Source organism: Anolis sagrei, chromosome 3, assembly GCF_037176765.1.
Source record: "Anolis sagrei isolate rAnoSag1 chromosome 3, rAnoSag1.mat, whole genome shotgun sequence".
In the NCBI taxonomy this organism is placed as follows: Eukaryota; Metazoa; Chordata; class Lepidosauria; order Squamata; family Dactyloidae; genus Anolis; species Anolis sagrei.
This window is the reverse complement of record NC_090023.1, coordinates 192,126,483-192,148,445: the sequence shown is the minus strand read 5'-3', so window position 1 is coordinate 192,148,445 and position 21,963 is coordinate 192,126,483. Positions and strand designations below refer to the sequence as shown.

General features: G+C 38.8%; 1 protein-coding gene across 1 annotated transcript in view; it reads right to left on the bottom strand.

Annotated features, from left to right (window-relative positions):
• TCERG1L (transcription elongation regulator 1 like) overlaps positions 1 to 21,963 on the bottom strand; it is a 226,277-nt gene that overhangs the window by 61,285 nt on the left and 143,029 nt on the right. Inside the window, exon 5 of the mRNA XM_060768650.2 lies at positions 17,619 to 17,744. Coding sequence (XP_060624633.2) covers positions 17,619 to 17,744 — 126 coding nt within the window. The remainder of the gene's footprint in view (positions 1 to 17,618; positions 17,745 to 21,963) is intronic.

Genomic DNA, 21,963 nt, shown 5'->3' with positions numbered 1-21,963 from the left:
CTGAGCCTATTCAATTGCTGTTTGAAGACTCAAGCTACAGCACACATTGACATGCCAAAGTATTCCTTGCTTTGGGCTCTGCCTCCAACTTTGATGACAGTGTCATCAAATCCTCTCTAGTTTGAAAACGATATATCATAGTGACTCAACATGCCTGGCTATTGGAAGTCTGAAGGGGTTTTACAGGTCTGTTTCATTCAATGTAAATAGTTTATTTAATATACATACAAAAACTCTGAATGAATTTTTGCAAGCTTTCGTTAATTCTGATTTGTGTTGTTATTTCAGTATACTAATGATATCTGCGGGAATGAGTTCCCTGACATGCTAATGCTTTAGCAACACATTTTCACCTCCTATACTACATTGAGAGTGACCATTAAATCTTGTTTAAACGCACACAAAAATTGAAGTGAGACCTGAACCAGGCACATAGGTAATCCTAACCAATCAGAACCACACACAATGCCTCACCCTTTTGGGCAGATCTTATCCCCACATACTGATTAGAGAAGGGGAAAGATCAGGCAGCATACTGAACAAGATTGGTTCCTTAAAATTGCCAGTTTGTAATACGAGACCAAATTTAAAGAAAATGTGTGTTGTGAAACATGGTCACCCTTGGCAAGGGATTTTCAAATCATGCATATTGGAAAAAGAGGGAGAAAGCATTGCAGAATACTCTCCTCCAACAAGCAACAGGCTCGGAAATAGGAATAACATATTTACCTCCATTTGTAGTGCCTGAAAAGTATTATCATGAACACAGACTGAAAACTGGAGAGAAGTCCCATAACTGAAATGGTTGTTTAGAGAATGTAATTTTGGAGATATTGCCACATGCATTGCTGAGAATTGGTACAGATTGCGGTGATTCTGGTGACACTAACCCAGGGGTGTGTGGGAACCTGTTGTCCCACACCCCACACCGTCCCAGCTTCCCCCTACCTCATCATATAGGGGGAAGCTGCTTTTAAGGTGGCTAAACCCATCTTTACTTGTGGAAAGATGGGAAGCACTCCATCATCTGCCACTGGCAATTTTTCGGCAATAGCAAGGTTTTTGAGACAGTTCTGTCCCAGAAGTACTTTTAATGTATGTGTCATGGTGCCTGAGCTCTGCCTTTACAGAGGCAGAGATGAACCAAACAAAACCCCAGTTTATATAAAACAATTTAATTAAAACAGCACTTACTTTCTGGCTGTTTTAATAGTCCAAAACATAAAACATAAAGCTTGCACTCAGCCACAGAATATAAAACAAAAACAGCAAACACCATTGCAGGTTCAAGATAACTCTGTAGCCAAAAGGTTAAGTCCAGTGGTCAAATGCCGAGAGTTCAATAAACAAAGTCCAGGGATCAAGAGTTTATACCATAGTCAAAAACCAGTCCAAAGGTTCAAGGTTCCAGGTTTCCAAAGGTTAAGGAGACAGGTCAGGACACCAAAAATCCACAAACCTGTGGAAAAACCAGCAGCACCTGCCACCAAGATAAAACAAATACTTTTCTCCCCAAGAACAGTCTCAAGGCTAGCTCCTTATATCCAGAAACACCCAGCTGCAACCATCTTTTGCATACCTCCACCCTTAATTGCTTTCACCCATGAACTCTTACTTACAGATTACTCAACCCTTTAGAACTAAGACTTACATTAACCCTTCCATCACCAAGCACTATCAACCTCAGAACATAATACATGGCAGTATGTGATAGGAGCCAATGGGCTCCATGGAAAAAAATACAAAAAAGCCATTGCCTCTACCAAATTTTGGGCCATGTGAAGAAGTTGCAGGAGGTGTACAAGAATTGTACAAGAAAATCCTCATTTTGCACAAAAATCTGTGGAGAGGTACAAAACACAATTTGAGGACCAAGTGATTTTTTTTGCACAATTTCCCCCAAAGTGCTGAACTGTGAAAAATCCAGCAGTCAGATATTTTCTTGAAAAGGGTTTTCCACATGTCAGCATTTTTTTCTTGACAAGGATAAGTAAACATGTGAATATCCTTTATGTCTCTGCTTATGGCAGGCTTCCTTTGAAAAGGCAAACCACCTCTGAATATTCCTTTTCTAAAAACCCTATGACATTCATGGGACCACTATAAATTGAAAGGTGACCACACACAATTGACAGGCTACCCCAAAGTAGCAAATAGGCAAATACACTGATCTGTTTATTTCAAGTTTGTGTGAGTGTTGCAGGCTTTTACCCAAAATCCTATTCCCTTTTCTTCTTCAAATCTCCTTTTCTCTCAAATAGGCCTATTCTGCCATATTTAAACTCCAAAGAATAACTACATCACAATGGTGTGTAAAATGTGAAACTGCATAATTAGCTACATGCTGATCCCCACATTAGTCCAAGATGAGTAGGATAGTTAATTTATTAATGGGGAAAAAAAGTTAAAACTTTGGATCATAGCCAACTTCACACACTTTGGTGACTTATGTGAAGCCTGAGGCATTAAAAAAATAGATTTACATTTAATTGAGTGACAGCATTACAACTTTGCCTTCTAGCTAGATTCTTTACTATGTAGAGAATCCAAGGGGGCTTTTATTTCAATCGTTCTTAATCATTCTCTCATTTTAAAATTGAACAAAATGTCTTTTATATTATGTCATAATTTTATGCTACAGAAAGATCAAAAGAAATCCAGCTCTTATCTTACTGAAAATGTTCCTCCAGCCACAGTGTAGCATTAATAACGGGAGACCAAAATCTAATAAAGCAACCATGTTGCTATACAGGAAAATGCATTCTCAAATGCCACTCTTTGCAATAGAAAAGGAAGCTTTCCCGGTAGCTCAAGAAATTATTTACACCTTACAGAACAGGAAGACATTGAGAAAATGTGCACTCGTTTTCTTGGGCGCTTTATTTACTCTGCTTCTGCCAATTCTCTCTTCTCTGTCAAGTTGTTTCCACTTAAGTTGCTAGCACAGTAGAAAATTCCACAGCATGATAAATACGGTGCCACTGCACATTTTCAACACAATGACTTATTCTTCTGTATGGGAAGCCACTTGCCTTTGATTTGCAGCAGTGCACTAGTACAGTAGAAACTCTGAAATGCCCTAAACCTTTGACCACCTCCATTGACTGAAGAGGACAAATTCACATCCATTTATTACTTTGGCTTTCACTGTTGATGTGAGTTTTAAAGATCTTGCTATGAATTCCATGTTCTCATTATAACAAAAGTAACCCTCTTGAATCAATGGGAGTTCCCTATCTGGATTCACTCGTGAGCAATTGGATGAATGGTTATACTGAAATTAGGAACAACCAATAGGATTCAGGCCATTATAATTAGCTTATGTTGCTTGAGCAGAAATGGTTTCTGTCTGCAGACGTGTTTGAAGGTTGGACAGAAATGGATCAGTGGATAGATCAAGAGAAATAATTCCTTTTGATAATCCCTAACATTCAAATAGGTGCTACTCATTCAGTATTTTATACAGGAAATTTTCTACCTAGTAGCAAATGTAATATTGAAGATTAAGTTAACTCTTTTTTCTTTTGACCAAGCCTGGATTATCGGCATATCTAGTTTACTTTTGTGACTATGATCCTGAGAAATCTATAATGGCAAGGGTAAAGTACTCCACCCTCAGCCACACTAAGATTTCCAAGGTCTGGTCAATTGAATTGCGCCAGCTGCGACTGTACCTCGTGAAGTTGGACTTGGCCATGGTGGTCCACACTTTAGTTACATCTAGATTGGACTATTGCAATGCACTCTACATGGGGCTGCCCTTGAAGACGGCCCGGAAACTTCAATTGCTCAAACAAGCAGCAGCCAGACTACTAACTGGTGCGAGTTACAGGGAGTGGTCTATCCCCCGTTTAAGGAGCTCCATTGGCTGCTGTTTATTTTCTGGTCTCAATTCAAGGTGCAGGTTCTTACCTACAAAGCCCTGAACAGTTTGGGACCCACCTACCTTCGTGACCACATTTCCTTTTATGAACCTACACGATCCTTTCAACCTTCCAGAGATGCCCTTCTCTCACTCCTGCCCCTATCGCAAGTGCGACTTTTGGGGACGAGGGCAAGGGTCTTCTTCTGTGGCGGTGCCTCAGCTCTGGAACTCGCTCCCCAAAGAAATTAGGCAAGCCCCCACCCTGGCAGTCTTTAGGAAGAGTCTGAAAACCTGGCTATTCCAGTGTGCCTTCAATGAAGGAGTAATAATCCCTGATCTTGAACAAACCCTGTATAAAATGTCCTCAGAAGCACTTTATTCTATCTTCCAGTGCAATTAAACCTTACTTTCGTCCCTCTGCTCCTCTTCTAGATACACTACATGGTCTGCTGACCCAGTGTTTTAAACTTTTAATCTTTGCAAGTTGCCCTGCCCACTGTGATTACTGTGATTTTATATTGTTTGGTGTGTTCATTTATATTGTTTTGTATTTTATTCTTTATTTTCATTATATTTTACTGTATGTATTTATGTTGTATATTTGCTTTGCTGTACTGTTGGCTTGGCCTCATGTAAGCCGCCCTGAGTCCCCTTGGGGAGATGGTGGTAGGGTATAAATAAAGTTGTTGTTGTTGTTAATATTGTTATTGTTGTTATTATTATTATTATTATTATTATTATTATTATTATTAAAGGCTTTCATGGTTGGAATCACTGGATTGTTGTGTGGTTTCTGGGCTGTATGGCAGTGCTCTGCTACATCATGGTCATACAGCCCAAAAAACACACAACACTCCATTTCTAATGTCACTTTTTAAGCCCACAGACTTCTCCAAAATCCCCAACATCCATTACAGAAAGGTTGCTGCTGCTGCTATTGGAGGCTTCCAGAAGCAAGTTTGAGGGCCATCAACTACTCTTCACAAAAGGGCTACAAAGTGGAGTAAAAGAATTTTCCTTTTTAGTCCTGATGTGGCAGAAAGGCAAAAATTGCTTCCTTCTGCTTCATAAGGTACTGGATAAACAGAAGCAGAAGTTAAGATGATTGTTGCTGCACTGGGACCACACAGGCACTCCAGTATATCAGCATCTCTGAAACAATCAACCATATGGAGGAGACTGGACCTAGGGGAATAGACATTTCAAGCTGTTTAGCTTGAACAATTATAATAAAATCATAATACAGTATAACTGTAGGGAATTACTATAACATCACATGGTGACTTACATATACAGTGAAACCTTGATTTAAGAGCATCCCAACTCAAGAATGTTTTGAATTAAGAGCTGTTATTCAGCCTGGGTTTCGCTTTGACATGTGAACAATGATTTGAGTCAAGAACTAGCACCAGAAGGAGTGCTAGCATGAGAGGGAGCACTAGCGCCAGAGTACAGGGCTTTAGGGCTTTAGGACTTCAAGGGAGCAGCCTCTGTGCCTCGTGCTCTTGTCCTCTTTGGGTGACTGCTGTCTGTTTTGCTCTTGTCCACTTGGGGAGATTGCTGTTTGCATCACAAAACTTTGGGTTAGTTGATTTTGTGTGGTTTTTATTCTTGGTATGCTTGGCTTCATGAAGAGAGAGAGGGAGAGAAAGCAAGAGAGGGAGGGAGGCTGGAATGAGTACAATATGAAGAAACTGATGCCTCTGCCTCTTTTGTGTTTCGTTGCCACAACTTTGTGCTTCTACCATTTTAAAGTTGATATTTCTTTTTTATTGTTCCATGTGAAAGTGCATTTATACATTATTGGTTATTTATAAAGTACATTTTCTTATTTAAAAACACATAATAATAATAATAATAATAATAATAATAATAATAATAATAATAATGGGGGCGAGTGAGGTTCAGGGGACTAGAATGGATTAACAGCATTTATGTGCAAACATTTGCTTTGAGATAAGAATGATTTGAGTTAACAGCTCAGTCACGGAATGAATTAAACTCTAAACTCAAAGTGTCACTGTACTAAATTACCATAACGGATCAAATAGTATAGGAAACAAACCTTCCCTTAAGAGCCTAAGCACAATGCTTTAAAATGAAATGGCCTACTTATGAAGCTGAGAAAAATTAAGGGGAAATTGTATGTGTTTATATATGCGCATGATCCTAGTTTTCACAGAAAATAGAGCTAAAAATCACTTGGTTGAAAGGGGTACATTGTCTAACATATGTTGCTCAAGCAAAGCATGGCAAAAAGCTTTTAACTACACAAGGATGGGTATCTCTTGATGTAGTCAGGCATTCATAAGGAAACGGAAGTGATTTAAATTTTTAATTAGAATCCAAGGACAATTAAAGTCAAAGGGCATTTTTGTTGAATGTTGGGTCTGCATTCCTCTTGTCAGCATGACTGGTTTAATATGCTGATATCACAACACTGTTTGGATTACAGCACAGGGAGAGGATTTCGGCTTTGCCAAAGAGCACTTAGCAGAGTAACACCTCCAAACAGGGAGAGGATTGCTCAAAACCTGCCTTCTATTCATATGGTTCTATGCATTATGCACAAATAAATATGTACACAACACCCCTTATTGGGCAAAAACCATTAACAAATTAGGAAATAAGTATGACAAGGAGAGTGGGAATTATTGGTTCTTAAAAGACATGGAAGACGATGGACAAAAAGTGTATTTTTCAAAGATGTACACTTTCCTTGTGCCGTTGCCAATTTTTTAAAAAATAATTAAGGATTTTAGGTTTGTGTTTCCAAAGCAACAATTAATGAATCCTTCAAAAACAACTTTAATCTCCAGCAATCAAAAATATAAAATCACTGTGTTCCAGGAAAAAAAATGTAAAAAGTATTCCAAAAGTATATTATTTCTTTGGCGCAAAAGAGAAGCGGGTGATTCATGTGGCATTCCTAAAACCTAGATTTATGTCTCAGTGAATTCAGTGTTTGAGGAGAAGTAGTGAGGGAAAATGTATAAAATAAATATTTCTTTTCAAACTTTCACAGCTTATTGCTGCTGAGAAATGAATTTTTACTTACAATGCTGACACACTGGTCTGGAAAAAAACACAGTTTCTTTCTACTCATGCAAATGATTTTGCCTTTCAACTTCACCGTCTTCTATATTTATAAGGTCTTTAAAAATTCTTATTCAACAACAAAAATCTCTTGACAAGAAGCTCACTCTGATTCAGGGCTTATATCATCTGTTTTTACTGTATCCGTTTACTTTGGCTGGAGCCTTTTTGTGAATAATTGCTGCAAAGCTTAGCCATTTTCTTTATTAATCCCTATACCATATTTTTACTTGTGCTGTTAGAGAAAACCTTGCCATAATTTAGAATGAGAATCCTCCTCAGGTTTAATTTCAAATTGGACCCTGAAAAAGAAGCTATGGTTCCCATCTTCACAAACAGACCATCTTTCATACCAGTTCTGGTTCTGAACCCAATTTTACCTTTCTTGATCCTTCTGATTAAAAATAAATTAAAATTTAAAATCCCCAAGTGCCTTCTTAGCCATTGCATTGGGTTCTTAATCAATTGAGAACATTTTCTTTCACTGTCTATCTGTTCCCTCTGTGTGTGTGTCCTACCCTTGGTGGTCTGAATAAGTTTATGATACTACCTCTAACATCTTATCTATTTACTCCTTAGCTGCCTAAGAAAACCACTATGTTGTTGATGTTGTTAGGTGCCTTTATGTTGAGTCCAATTTATAGCAATCCCACCATAGGCGTTTTCTTGGCAGGATTTGTTCAGAGGAGATTTTCCCTTACGTTTCTCTTAGTTTGAGATATTGCAACTTGCCTCTCCTGTGGGTTTCCATGTGACTGAGAAGAGATTTAAATTCTATTCTCTCAAAGACCTACACAATATCTGTTCTGGGGCTTATTAAATGGACAGCCTTCTCCATCTTTCACCCTTCTTTGTCCCTGGTGTTTTTGATGTGGTTGTGTTCCAAGCAGTAAAACAGAAGAAAGGGACCTTCTTCCTGTGCCACCATAATCTCTGCATTTGTATGACTTTATACACCATTATTCAACCATAAAGTCTTTTGGAATGGGTTAGAATTCTTAATTTGACAGCTCCTTCTCTCAGGTTTATAATCTTTAATAATAATAATAATAATAATAATAATAATAATAACTTTATTATTCTACCCCACCTCCATCTCCCCGAAGGGACTCGGGGGGGGGGGGGGGTTACATGGGACCATGCCCAGACAACATACAGTTAAAAACAGAACAGCAAAATATAAAACAGCATAAAAACAATATCATCATAAATGATAAAAGCAAACATCACAAGCAACAACACAGATACCTCTATGTTGGGAGGAGAACATCTCCGCATCTATCAGCCATGGGAATGTGGCACAAAACTACTGAGAAGTGAGTTTTAGAAATATGCTCATTTGTTGTCAGAGTGGGACTTTGAAAAAAAAAAGGTTGACATCACCAGATACCACCAAAGATCTTAAGAAAGATATATTAGGGCCAGAGGGTAATAAAGTAAGACTTACAAGCAAATATGGGTTTCATTAAGAATAAACATTCTCAGTCAACTTCTTAGAAAGGTATTGGATTCATTTAAATAAATTTTTCATCAAATTGCAGGATTACAAGAAATAATTCCCCCAGAAAAATTTTGACATAGCCAAATATGTGACGATGAATAAAATGCTGACAATCTTTGAATGAAAAGATTCATTATGAGAGGTAACAGAATGAGTAATCCAGTCAATAGTTTACTCTTTATCCTTCCAAATTTTTATATTCACTTGTCATGTTTTTGTAAATTAATTCAAAAGAAGGTCTTTTAAATAAGAAAACAAATTTTCAGCATTTTATTTATTTATAAGCATTGCTTATGCGGTTCCCAAGGTGTGTAACTTCTCTGCTTCCACGCAGAGCCGAATTACTAAAAAATGAATAGGTGTTGATTGAAAAGCTTCCTTCCTGTTCAAAAACAAAACATAGTCCTCCAACTATTTCTAGAGTTGTCTCTGTTTTTTTTTTAAAAAAATAACAACACACAGTGTGATTAATGACAGAATGCAAGGTGCAATCATGTGTGCAAGAGACAATGATATACAGATTACAAACAATAAATCAAAAGAGCCTACTTTTGAAGAGATGCCACATACAGTGAAACTAGGGATGCCCATATATCCATTAATGGATTTCTGCATGGCATCACAATGCTATTGAAACTGCATTATACATTTTTAGTTGTAGTTGTTCATCTTCATTTTGATAAAATAGGGGAGATATTTTGCTCAGCTGGTTCTGTTGAGGTGTTACCATCTGGGAGGTAAACCTATTTAAATTTCACAAAGAATAACACACAAGAGAAGTGCACACAGGGCTGACTGCTTCAGATTTCCCCCTTTAACAAAGGAATGGGGAAAACTGTGGCATTCTGAAGATTGCTGAACAAAGTCAAGAGGCTGTAATATTAGAAACTGCAGTCCAGTAAGAGGCAGGGCACATATTGTACAGGGCTGTTGTAAGAACTAGAGTTCATGTATAGGAAGGGGAGGAAATATGTGGTTCTCTAGATCAGGGCTTATAGTGACCTTATCACAAAGGTCAGGAAGAAGTGTCCTGCTTTGCTAAAGAAAAGAAAGGCAGCAGGGCAAATCCATCACCCTCACAGCAATGCTTAATCTATCACACATGGGAAATGTTGCCCTTGCACAGCAAGAATCTGTGCTGACTCGATTGCACCCAGCACAACACAGGCAGGCTTCTGTGCTGGGAGGGAAATGTCATACAATGCTTCCACTCCATTTGTGGGCAGGACCTCCACTGGAGGTCCAGAAATGTCGTGGGATGGACAGCATGCCCATCCATCCAAAGATGGTTTTAAACAGTGTATTTTAATGTTGAAACAAATGTTTTTAATGTTTATGTATGCATATAATGAGTTCATGTCCTGGCATTGAATGTTTGCCGTGTATATGCTGTGCTCTGCCCTGAGTCCCCTTCGGAGTGAGAAGGCAGGATATAAATGTTTTAAATTTATATCCAGCAATCAATCCCTGGACTGGTGGGGAAGTGTCCTAGGATATTTCCCAAAGTTCATCTGATGAGATGGTGAAACTTTTACAACTCGTGACCTCTTTCCACCCAAGAAATGTTTACATACTAATAAAGTTTGGATTCTTGATGTCACCATACCAGGTGACAGTCGCATTGAGGAAAAACAACAGGAAAAACTCAGCCATTATGAGGACCTCAAAATTGAACTGCAAAGGCTCTGGCATAAGCCAGTCCAGGTGGTCCCCGTGGTCATTGGCACACTGGGTGCCATGCCAAAAGATCTCAGCCGGCATTTGGAAACAATAAACATTGACAAAATCATGATCTGTCAACTGTAAAAGGCCACCTTACTTGGATCTGCACCCATAATTCGAAAATACATCATACAGTCCTAGACGCTTGGGAAGTACTCGAGTTGTGATTTTCTAATATCAAATCCAGCATATATATCTCGTTTGCTGTGACATACTGTGTTTTTTGTCATTAAAATAATAATAATTCTTGCCCGCCTCTCCTCATGGCTTGGGCTGTATTACAACATTGTAAAACACACATTCATCTAAAAATATTATTTAAACTAAACATATTTACAGAAGATGCATATTAAAATGCACAAAACAGAGATTAAACATAAGATGGAGGTTTAAAATTTGTCATTAAAACTGTCTGAGTATGCCTGGGTCTTCACTTGTGTCTTAAATTGTGACAAGTGATCTAGCTGTTGGAGCTCTTCTGACAGGTCATTTCACAGTTGTAGGGTGGCTGATGAAAAGATCCTCTGAGTACATACAGGTGTAGGTATATAATATATGTATCAAAACCAAAAATTCACTGATAATAAATCACCATTTGCAAGACTGGTTAAACGGGCAGGTTTTGCTATTTGTGGAGTACAACTGGAGCATTTTCTGCAGAATCCAGTGTAAATAATGTATGTGTTGCTAACAGATTTGTGTAAATAGGTAGCTTTCAGAATCCTTTTACTGTTCCCAAAATCACTGCTTTTTAAAATGTGGGGTCCCAACCCCAAATAGGACCCATTTAACTTAATGTTGGAGTCCTAAATATTTGGCAACACTAAAAGTTTTTTGAACATCACATATTGGGTATTTTAGATATTAACACCAATCCATTAGACAGTATTTAGAGTGGGCTCTGCAGACTATGCTTAGCTGTACTTCATAAAAAGAGAAATTGATTTGTTTAGCAAGCCTTGCAAATGCTGATTTGTTATAAGTAAACATATGGCTTTTATACTTATTTATATACCTATATACCTGGGATCATGGAGATACTTCTCACGCTGAAAAAGCTCACAAACTGAGAAGTTTAATAAGCGTATGAAAGAGTAAGAAACAGATGATAAGCAACAAGCCTAAATACATAGGATTATATATTTAGCCTTTTCTATTCCTAATAAGATGTTCTGAACAATGTTCGGATATCTGTACTTTAATTGTTTCCTTATATTATGAAGTTAGGATCACCAATATTTTGGTTTGGATCATGCAGTATTTGGATCCTCAAACATAAGAAATACCTTATATCTAGTAGGAATGACCTTTCTCTCAATGCATTTTTATCTTCGTTGCATGCAAATTTTCAGCTTTGTATTGTTGGAAAATGTCTTCTCCTACATTTATTTATTTATTTAGGGCATTTATACCCCGTCCTTCTCACCTCCAGGGAGAGTCTCAGGACGGCTTACAACAGGCAACCCACAGTGTCGACACAATACATTGAAAATCAAAATACAATTAAACACCACAAGACCATTAGAAAACAATCACTTTAGTTTCAAGGTGTCCATTTCAGGAATGCAAACCTACATATATATTTTATATAAGGAATGTCATTTAAGTATGCTGTGATATATAATGGGACTTGGACATCCATAGACTTTGGTATCACATAACCAAACCCTAATGGCTACCAAGGGCCCACTGTATTTATTAATTTAATACAATTATAATCTACTTTTTAAGCAAAAATATCCCAGAGCAGTTTATTAGGTAAGATGTTTGGCAGACTCTAGCCTCAGAGTTACAATATGTGTAGTATAATTTCTTACAGTTGTAAACCATTGTTATACATTTACTGGTTATCAATTGCTATGTACACTTAAAACTTCTGAGCATTTCATACATGCTGAGAAGTTTAAAATATTAATTTCATCAAAGAAACACAACTGTGTTGGCAATAGTTAGCCACAGAAAGACCTGATCCATTGAATCCTATGGAATTTCTTATGTCACAATGTAAATTTTGTTGATTCAGTAAATCTGTTCTAGGTGGGAAAATCAGTTTTATAACTAAGGATTCAATTGTCAAACAATCTTCAGGAAAAGAAGAAAGAAATACATAAAGACAGGTACAAGCCACACTAAATAGGTGTAACTGGAGACTATGTAAATAGAATCAGGTGTCCATGTTAATTAAGTTTTAAAAAACCTTTCTCAATGCATTTTCTTCAACTGAAATGCCAAGACATTTGGCAGAAACAGCTGCAGTTCTTTAATAAGGGAAGGAAGCTACACATAAGGATGCTCAAGGAACTTGATCAACTGCAGATTTGAGGACAAACTATAATAAAAATGACTTTTTAAAAAATAACCAGCTTTGTCTAATTTACATAATCTGCACCACCTGGAATAGAATGGGAGTAAGAACTGAGTTATCCATTGGATTTCACGCTTCCCAAATATTCTAGAACAGGCTTATGCTTTGAAAAATTAATAACAAATTGAATCGTGTTTTAGAATGCCTGTTTTGAAAGAAATTACTTATGATTTCATGTCTTTATATCACCTCTCCACAGAAGTCACTTTTGTATATATCAGATCCAACTAAAACCACACACATACGATTAAAAGGACTGATAAGTCACACTCAAATAATTCTGTACACATAAATTCATAAGTCCCAGATTGTCAGTGTGGACAATATCCATGTAATTAAATATTAAAATCACAAAATATGTTAGTCTATTTTTTTAAAAAAAAAACTGTGAGAGAAAAAAACACAGAGATATGTAGATATAACTTTAAAAATACTTTAATACACTTCTTAATATACTTGAAACTTTGTGAATATGAAAGTGGAAATAAGATAAAACACACTTAAGGTAGAAAAAGCTACAGATTTTTTTAGTGTAGCTCTGGATGTCCCATAAAGAATCCAAATTGACATTTCTTGACATTTCTTTTGCATATGACTAGTATTTATTTATTGCACTTAAATACTGCTTTTCTCACCAGTAGGGGGACTCGAAGTGGCTTCCAATATAATCAATGGCAAAATTCAATGCCTTCCATGTACAAAACAACACATATCAAAACCACAAAAATAGATTAAAACCATTAAAATTATAAAACTATAAAACAACAATCACACACAATACATAACATATTTAGGCCTTGCACAATCCTGAGGATATCTCTAAATACTTCCATATTCACATGTTTTTGTCATTTACCAAATGCCTTCGTAAATATCTGGGTCTTAAGTTGTTTCCTAAGGGACGGGGCCAATCCAATCTCCCTGGGGAGAGTTCCACAGCCAAGGGGCACCACCGAGAAGAAAGCGGGACTGAGAACAGGCCGTCCTTGGTAGACCTCAGTGTTCTAGCTGGCTCATATGGGGAGATGCATTTGGACAGGTAAGCTGGACCAGAACCATTTAGGGATGTACAGGCTAAAACCAGCAGTTTGAAATGTGCTCGGTAGCAGATTGGCAGCCTGTGGAGCTAACACAACAGCGTGGTTATGTGCTCCCTGTACGCCGCTCCAGTGAGCAACTTGACTGCCACCCGCTGGACTATTTGAAACTTCTGAACAGTCTTCAAAGGCAACCCCAGGTAGAGTGTGCTGCAGTAATCAAAATGAGATGTGATGAGAGCATGGACCACTGTGGCCAAGTCTGGCTTCTCAAGGTAGGGGTGCAGCTGGCACACAAGTTTTGTGTGAATGCTTCCTTGACCACCACCAAAATCCTGAGGTTCCAGGCTCAGCAATAATAATAATAATAATAATAATAATAATAATAATATAATAATAACAACTTTATTTTTCTACCCCGCCTCCATCTCCCTGAAGGGACTCGGAGCGGCTTACATGGGGCCAAGCCCAGACAACATACAGTTAAAAACAGAACAGCAAAATATAAAAAGCATAGAAACAACAATATAATAAACAATAAAAACAAACATTATAAGCAACAACATAAATCTAATCTGATTTTTTGGAAAGAGGGGATCAATATGCAAAACGAATTAAAGGATAGGTTGGTCAAAATAGGTGGATAGAACAAGTAGTAGAATAGGAATAGAGCAATTATAGCAGGATCTTTACAGCTTAACTTAAAAATATAGTAATCAGTTACAGGAACTGAGTTCAGGTCATGGTTAGGAGCCATCTATCAGGAATCGTCAATCAAAAGTGTGATGAAACATCCACATCTTCAGTTCCTTACGGAATGTGGATAAGAAGGGTGCCAGCCTGATTTCCCTGGGGAAGAGAGTTCCAGAGACGAGGGGCCACCACCGAGAATGCTCTTTCCCTCATCCCCACCAACCACGCCTGAGACGGGGGTGGGAGCGGGAGAAGAGCATCCCAGGAAAATCTTAGGGGAGGATGTGGTCCAGGAGAACTCCCAAGCTGTGAACCTGTGTCTTCGGGGGGGGGGGGGAGTGCAACCCTGTCCAGCATAGGCTGTAACCCTATACCCTGGTCAGTTGGCCTTAAGAGTGACCAGGAGTTCCTCTGTCTTGTCTGGATTCACTTTCAATTTGTTCGCCCTCATCCAGACTATCAAAGCTGCCAAGATACCTTCCTTGAAACTGATTTCAGTATAAGCTTATTGCTATTGTGTCATCAGCATTCTTATTTAATGGATAAATGAAACACAGGTTAAGAATTCAAAGTTTCCAGGACCTAGCTTTTGGTAATATAAATTGCAAAACTTCCAGCAATAAATGGACCAGATATATTACCCACCCATTCTTCACAGTTTTGACATTTTTAAAAATGAGGAATGCAAGAGAAAAAAGCTGCTCACCTGTTACTCATTTAGGCTTAGCTAATCTTGAATATAGGAGATTTAAATCTAAATTAAACCTAGCCATCTTCATCCTTCTTCTCACACTGTCATTTTTATTCGAAAAAATTCTTCTGTCCTTGCTTTATCTTAAGCAATAAGCTACAAGATGTTGCTAGCAGCTGTTATACATAAATCATTTTCATAGATGTGACTAGACAAATGAGGCCAGTATATGTTCCATAATGAAGGTCCATGAAACCTTTTATTCTGCTAGTTCTGTTGAAGCAATTTTGAGACTTAACACCCTGAACCAGAATTTACTCATCTGGAAAAGAAATCTATTGATGTTAGTGGAATATATGACCAAAATAAATCAGGACAAGATTATTGGGATGTATGCATCAGATTAACCTTTATGATGAGTGTGCAGCAGAATCACAATTCTGTCCTAAGCATGTTTGCTTGGAAGACAGTCTACTGTGTTCAGTGGTCCATACTTCAAAGTACAAGCAGGATCACAGCCTTAAGCCCCAGCAAAATTGATGGGTACGTTGGCGTGAAATTAGAAGATGGAACCACTGTGAAAAAAAGGAAGCTTATCCTGCTTTCTAGGGTAGAAACACTATCCTCCTTCCCAGTTCAAAATGAGGTGCTGATTCCTTTGACAGAGAAATATAGGTCATGTTCCAAAATATGAAAAACTGAAAATATATCAAATGCTTGCACAGCAGGATGGGAAGTCATGCTATTTCTGATGATAACATTTTTATTTTGACTTCTTTGCACTTTTAAGCTGCCCTATAACCAAACTGCTCCAGGCTATGTGCAGGTAAATATAAAACCTAGCATATAAAATCACAATAAAAATCAGGGTAGCACAAAATACAAGCAATGGAAAGGGGGGGGGATGCAATGCAGCAAAAATAAAACTGTGCAAAGATCTAGATGCCAAGAACCGCTCTTTAAATCATTGTGAGAATGAAAAAGTGTTTTTAGAAGTCCATAATGTAGATGCCAAAGGACCCTCTGTAAGAAGAAAATTCTGTATTACTGAAAGGACCCTCACTCTTGTAATAGCTTAATTCAGTAAGGACACGTGAAATTCTTTTTTAATGAAGATTTAAAGGGAGTGGGGATACAAATTACAATATTTTCCCCCTTTAAATTGCCATGCTATATAAGAAAGTATGGGGATGAATTTACCATATATATATGGTAAATTATATAATGTAAAAGTCAATCTCATTTATAAATCAAGGACTGATTTGGGGGATTTTGATAGGACCCATGGATAAGTTGATGGTCATTCCTCAGAGAAGGGAAAGCACCAATGGCATCTTAAAGGACCAGTTATCATTTCCCTGGACAGACATTCAAAAAGGCCAGAAGCAGCACCTGGAGAAAAAAAAAGAGGAATTCAGTGCTTCTTTAGGCTGAGCTACTGAACTTGCTGACTGAAAGATCGGTGGTTTGAATCCAGGGAGCGGGGGTGAGAACCTGCTGTTAGCCCCAGCTTCTGCCAACCTAGCAGTTAAAAATGCAGATGTGAGTAGATCAATAGGTACCATTTTGGTGGGAAGGTAATGGCACTCCATGCAGTCATGCTGGTTACATTACCTAGGAGGCATCTATGCATAATGCCAGCTCTTAGTTTTAGAAATGGGGATGAACACCACCACCCAGAGCCGGACACAACTAGGCTTAATGTCAAGGGGAAACCTTTACCTTACTACTGAAGATGTAGTCATTGATTCAGTTTAAATGAAAACCTAGGACGATCCTAGCTAAAGCATAAAGAAGATACAGAAACATAGACAACGTTTGTTTGTTTATGCATCTGTATAGCAGCTGGCTGCTTATGTGTGCAAAGAGGCAAAAAAGAAAGACCCTATATACTTATGTATAAGTCTAGAAAAAAAATTAAGTCCAAAACACTAGATCAATTTATTCATGGACCAATTTGAGTACTTAACTCTTATCAATAAAGGAACCATCACCCTCTCTGAGTAAAGAGGTGAAAGGCAAAAACTTAGTTCATCCTGAGTCAACTTAAAAGATGCATCAATCCCTCAAATATCTCTTCCATAGCCCCACCTCTGATCTGTTTTTAATGCTTTTGTGGGGAGATAGTAGTGGTGGCAGCGGCCAAAGATGGCAGCGTTAGTGTCTTCCCTTCTTAATGGAATGACCCTTGGTTTATCTATGGGTCATACTGAAATCTGGAATTTTCAATATGCCATCAATTTATGCCTGATGGTAACTTTTACAATTGTATATATGGTAGTGAAAAAAACATGAAAATACAAAAAATCTCTTCGTCAACAGATGGGGCACAGATTCTTAACTCTAGTACCATTTAACTCTTAAGTGAGTGGAGATGAAGAACTGAATGATATAATTCTGCCATAATAAACACTGCTGTCATGACTGTTGGATGAATGATTAGAAGATGCCGGACAAGGATTTGTATCCCACTAGTACCTGATTTGTGTATATTCTGATTCAGATTTAGTAGAATCTCAAAATACTTCAAATAAAATGACTTTTCTTCCATTACTGTGCCATGTGGAAAGCTTGATTTGATTGAAAAGTATGCAAATATGGAACATATGCTTTAGCAGTATAATCAGTATAGTGAAACATAAACACACCTGTTAATGTCTGATCCACCAAATTGGTTGCCATGAATGTCACAGCTGGTGAAGAGATAGCTGCTACCCTGGTGACCTGAGTTGGCATCAGAGGAGTCATCCGGGTTTCCCTTCGAGAAGCAGCACCTGCATACCAACCATAATAAATGTGTTACTGATTTCACAATATAAAAATGCAAGGGTCTCGGGAGCAAGCTTATTTTAAGAAGCTTTGGATGTTGTCAATTGATGTTATTATTATACAGTCTTTCTTGGCAAATTATCAGAGTTTTCCACCTAATTGTTCACATGGATTCATTTTGTGTCCTTTTTTTTTTTTGCTTTCCTTTCCTCCTTTTGAATTCACCTGATTCTAGCAAGTGAATGAACTATATTGTAAGTAGAAGAATGGAATAATGGTACTCCAGGATGCTACATATGGGGAGTAAAAGAAATATCAATTTGTTACAACAATGTCCAGCTATGGTTTTTGGGCACATTCCATCCACAGATGAGACATGAAACACATAACTGGCACCTGATTTTTTCCTTTTTTCATTTCTGTCATTATCTTTCTTCCTAAGAGCAAGAAGCAGCCACTAGGATAGTGGTGGAGGAAGAATTGGACTGAAGCAAGAAAGGATTGGTTCCTCCATCTCATGGTATGGTCTCCATCCAAGCAACACTTCTATATTGACTATTTGTTAAAGAAAACCCTCCCAACTCGCACAGCAAACAGCTTGGCGTCCTGTGAATGGGACAAATATGCTTTTGAATCTTTTCTTCTTGCAAAATCTACAAGACAGTTTTGAGGAAGGGGAGAAAAGGAAGTCATGTAAAGTGGAATGAATTTCATGGGTCTTTGCCTGTTTCTAATAACATGCACCAATGCACTGCTGTCTTCTGAGGATGAGTTCAAGCAGACTTTGATACTAGCAGCTGGTACTGGAGTAGAAATGTTTCATGTAATAAGTGTGATGTTAGTAGTAAGTTTAATTATGCTTTGCTATTAGGGGTGGAATTGTTGCTCTTTCTTTAGACGATCCCCATGAAGAAATTAAACTGTTGTTATTTCTCCTTTCATAGCAGAAGGTAAAAGGAGTAAAAAGGCTTGATCTCAGGGCGCTTCCAGACAGCCCTTTATCCCAGGAGCATCCATGTTTAAAAAACACGAATGTTCCTGGAGGGCTGTTCACACACACCCCAGAAAGCGTGTGCTGGGACTTCCCAGTACAACACCGGGACACCCTAAGCCCCAACCCAAAACCCTACAACCCCTAAAATCGCTCTCCTGGCACGTCATTTCTACACGACGAGAAAGCTCTGGCAAGACTGTAATGGCAGCTGGGTAAGTTTTCCAGACATCAGAAGTAGTGGGTTTATCCCGTAGAATAAATCCACTATCTTATTAATTTGCCACAGTAGGGTTTTCCTGGTTTGTGGTGAATTAATAGCGGGTTAGCCAGAACGCCAGAAGTTTTCACAATAAACGGGCTGTCTGGATGGCCCATGAGTTTCAAGAGTAGGGTTGGCCCAACCATTAGGCGGGGGTGTCAAAAAAGCATTCTGTTCCTGGAATTTCACATGAAACTGATTGTCAGCACTATAAGACTGCATTACAATCATCCTCCAGTTGACTTGCCATTTCTCTTTTGCAGTCATTTTCTATTGTCTTTGTGCAAAATGTAACTTGTTAAAACTCCTGTTTCTCTTTTGAAGCCAAGCACATACACATTCACAGCAGGCATGGGGCAGCCTGACCAGTCACAAAGATACAAACAACCCTTCCAGTGCAAACACGTTTAGTAGTTGTACAACATGGCAATGGTTAATCACATTTTTCACAAACAAAGATAGACATTTTTTCTTCAGGAGGCCATGAATTTTGTTGCAGCTTCTACCAATTTTTTTAAAGGGCTTTTCCATTTCCCATATAAGGACAAATCAAGCCAGGATTTATGTCTTTACCATCAGCTTATCTGATGCAGGGGTCTCCACCAGCAGATGTTGAGGAAGGTGAGGAGCGATGATGAGAAATATGTATGTTTCAAATCACTCTAGAGCCATGGTTCTCAACCTGTGGGTCCCCATATTTAGTCTTCAACTCCTAGAAATCATAACATCTGGTAAACTGGCTGGGATTTCTGGGGAGTTGTAGGCCAAAACATCTGGGAACCCACAAGTTGAGAACCACTGCTCTAGAAGATGTGTGTAAATCCTCTAAGGAGATCTATTGGCCTCAGGTGTGCTGCCTTGATGTCAGTGCTGAAGTAATATTCAACTGCCATTCCTATTAAATTTTCTACCTGAAATGGAGGGGCATCTGTCTTGTTATTCACTTCAGGCAACAGAATGACATAGTCATGAGCAGAGAATAATGCTGGGAGAAATGGCAAGACTATCGGACATGAAGTGTGTGTGGCTTCCACATGAGATAAATAACATCCAATTTTTTTTTCAGAAGGGGAAGAAGTATGATGAGAGAAGAACACACTGCCAAAAGTTCTCCCCCCTTTCTGAATACAAGTAAACTGAAAAATAACTGCTTCCTCCTCCACATTCCACTTCAAAACATGAGCATGAGTTGTTTTTTTTAAAACTATATTATTTTAAAAAGAAAAGACAGCATCAACTAACCAATATTTATTGCATTTTCTGTTTCAAAATCTTTAAAGTTGCCATTCTAATGCATTGATATATACACACATTGCATTTTCACAGGATAAGGCTAGCATTCATGTTATAAACCAGCGTTGTATATAGACCTCTATGAGCTGAAGGAGTATTTTTTAAAAAAAATACCATAAATCATTATAATGTGACTTGCCACTTTTTAAAAAGACTATCTTTTACAGCAACGAAAAGGGGTCTAAAGGCCACAAAAGCAGTGAAGATTTAGATAGCTAAAAAAGCAATTTGCTGACAAAAAAGTAAGAGAAGTGCAAAATAATGGGTGTGGGAGAGAGTGTTTATGCCAAACTATAATTTCTTAAGAGATTATCATAATTCTGTGTGAAATCTTACTAGGGAATACAATGGTTTTGCTATGGCAGGATCATTACGCCATGGCTACAGCAAGGAATGTATGGTTGTCATGCCACTACAATACTATAAGCCTAATCAGAAAGCCCAGGCAAAGTACCCCACTTTGCCGGGCCTCTGTGAGGAAAGAGGGAGTATTGGTGTGAATCCGTTGCCCTGTGTACAGCTCCCTCTCCACAACGTTTTCCCCATTACATGGGGAAAAAATCGCCTTTATGGGGAGGCCTGTTCTGGCTCCATTGGACCTTCCGAGTTGGGGTGGAAGCATTCAAGAAATGCTTTCACCCTTGTTGTGGGTGTGGCCTCATCCAGATGTCACACCGTCCTGTCCCGATACAGGGTGACGGTGTTCTGTCTTAGTATGCTAAAATCACCCCTTCTGATGAGGTAGTGTATTTTCCCAACTATAAAGGAGAAATTAAACAAGTATAGGAACAACAACAAAAGCAATGATTTATTAACACAAATAACTGCTCACATAATGACCATTTATTTATTTATTTATTTATTTCTTGCATTTATTGACCGCCCCTCTCAGCCCGAGGGCGACTCGAGGCGGTGAACAGCAAGAAAGAAAGACAGTGTACAGTAAATTACGACAATACAAACCAGACAAATACAACATAACATATACTTATACTAAAAATCCGCTTCGTCAAGTCCTGGGGTCATAGCCGAAATTCGTAGTCCTAGTTCATTCCAGTGTCATTCCAAGATACACTCAGTTGAAGGCCTGCTCGAAGAGCCATGTTTTCAGGCCCCTACGAAAGGCCATCAAGGAGGGCGCCTGTCTAACTTCAGCAGGGAGGGTGTTCCACAGCCGGGGGGCCACCACCGAGAAGGCCCGCTCCCTCGTCCCCGCCAGACGTGCCTGTGAGGCAGGCGGGACCGAGAGAAGGGCCTCCCCGGATGATCTCAAGGCCCTCGTGGGCTCGTAGGCCGAGATGCGGTCTGCAAGGTATTTTGGGCCGGAACCGTTTAGGGTTTTGTAGGATAACACCAGCACCTTAAATTGGGCCCGGTAGCAAATCGGCAGCCAGTGGAGCTGGGACAGCAGGGGCGTTGTATGCTCTCTGCGTCCTGCTCCCGTTAACAACATGGCTGCCGCGCGTTGGACTAGCTGAAGCTTCCGGGCCGTCTTCAAGGGCAGCCCCACGTAGAGAGCGTTGCAGTAGTCGAGGCGGGATGTGACCAAAGCGTGTACCACCGTGGCCAAGTCAGACTTCCCAAGATACGGGCGCAGCTGGCGCACGAGCCTAAGCTGTGCAAATGCTCCCCTGGTCACCGCTGAAACCTGAGGCTCCAGGCTCAGCGATGAGTCCAG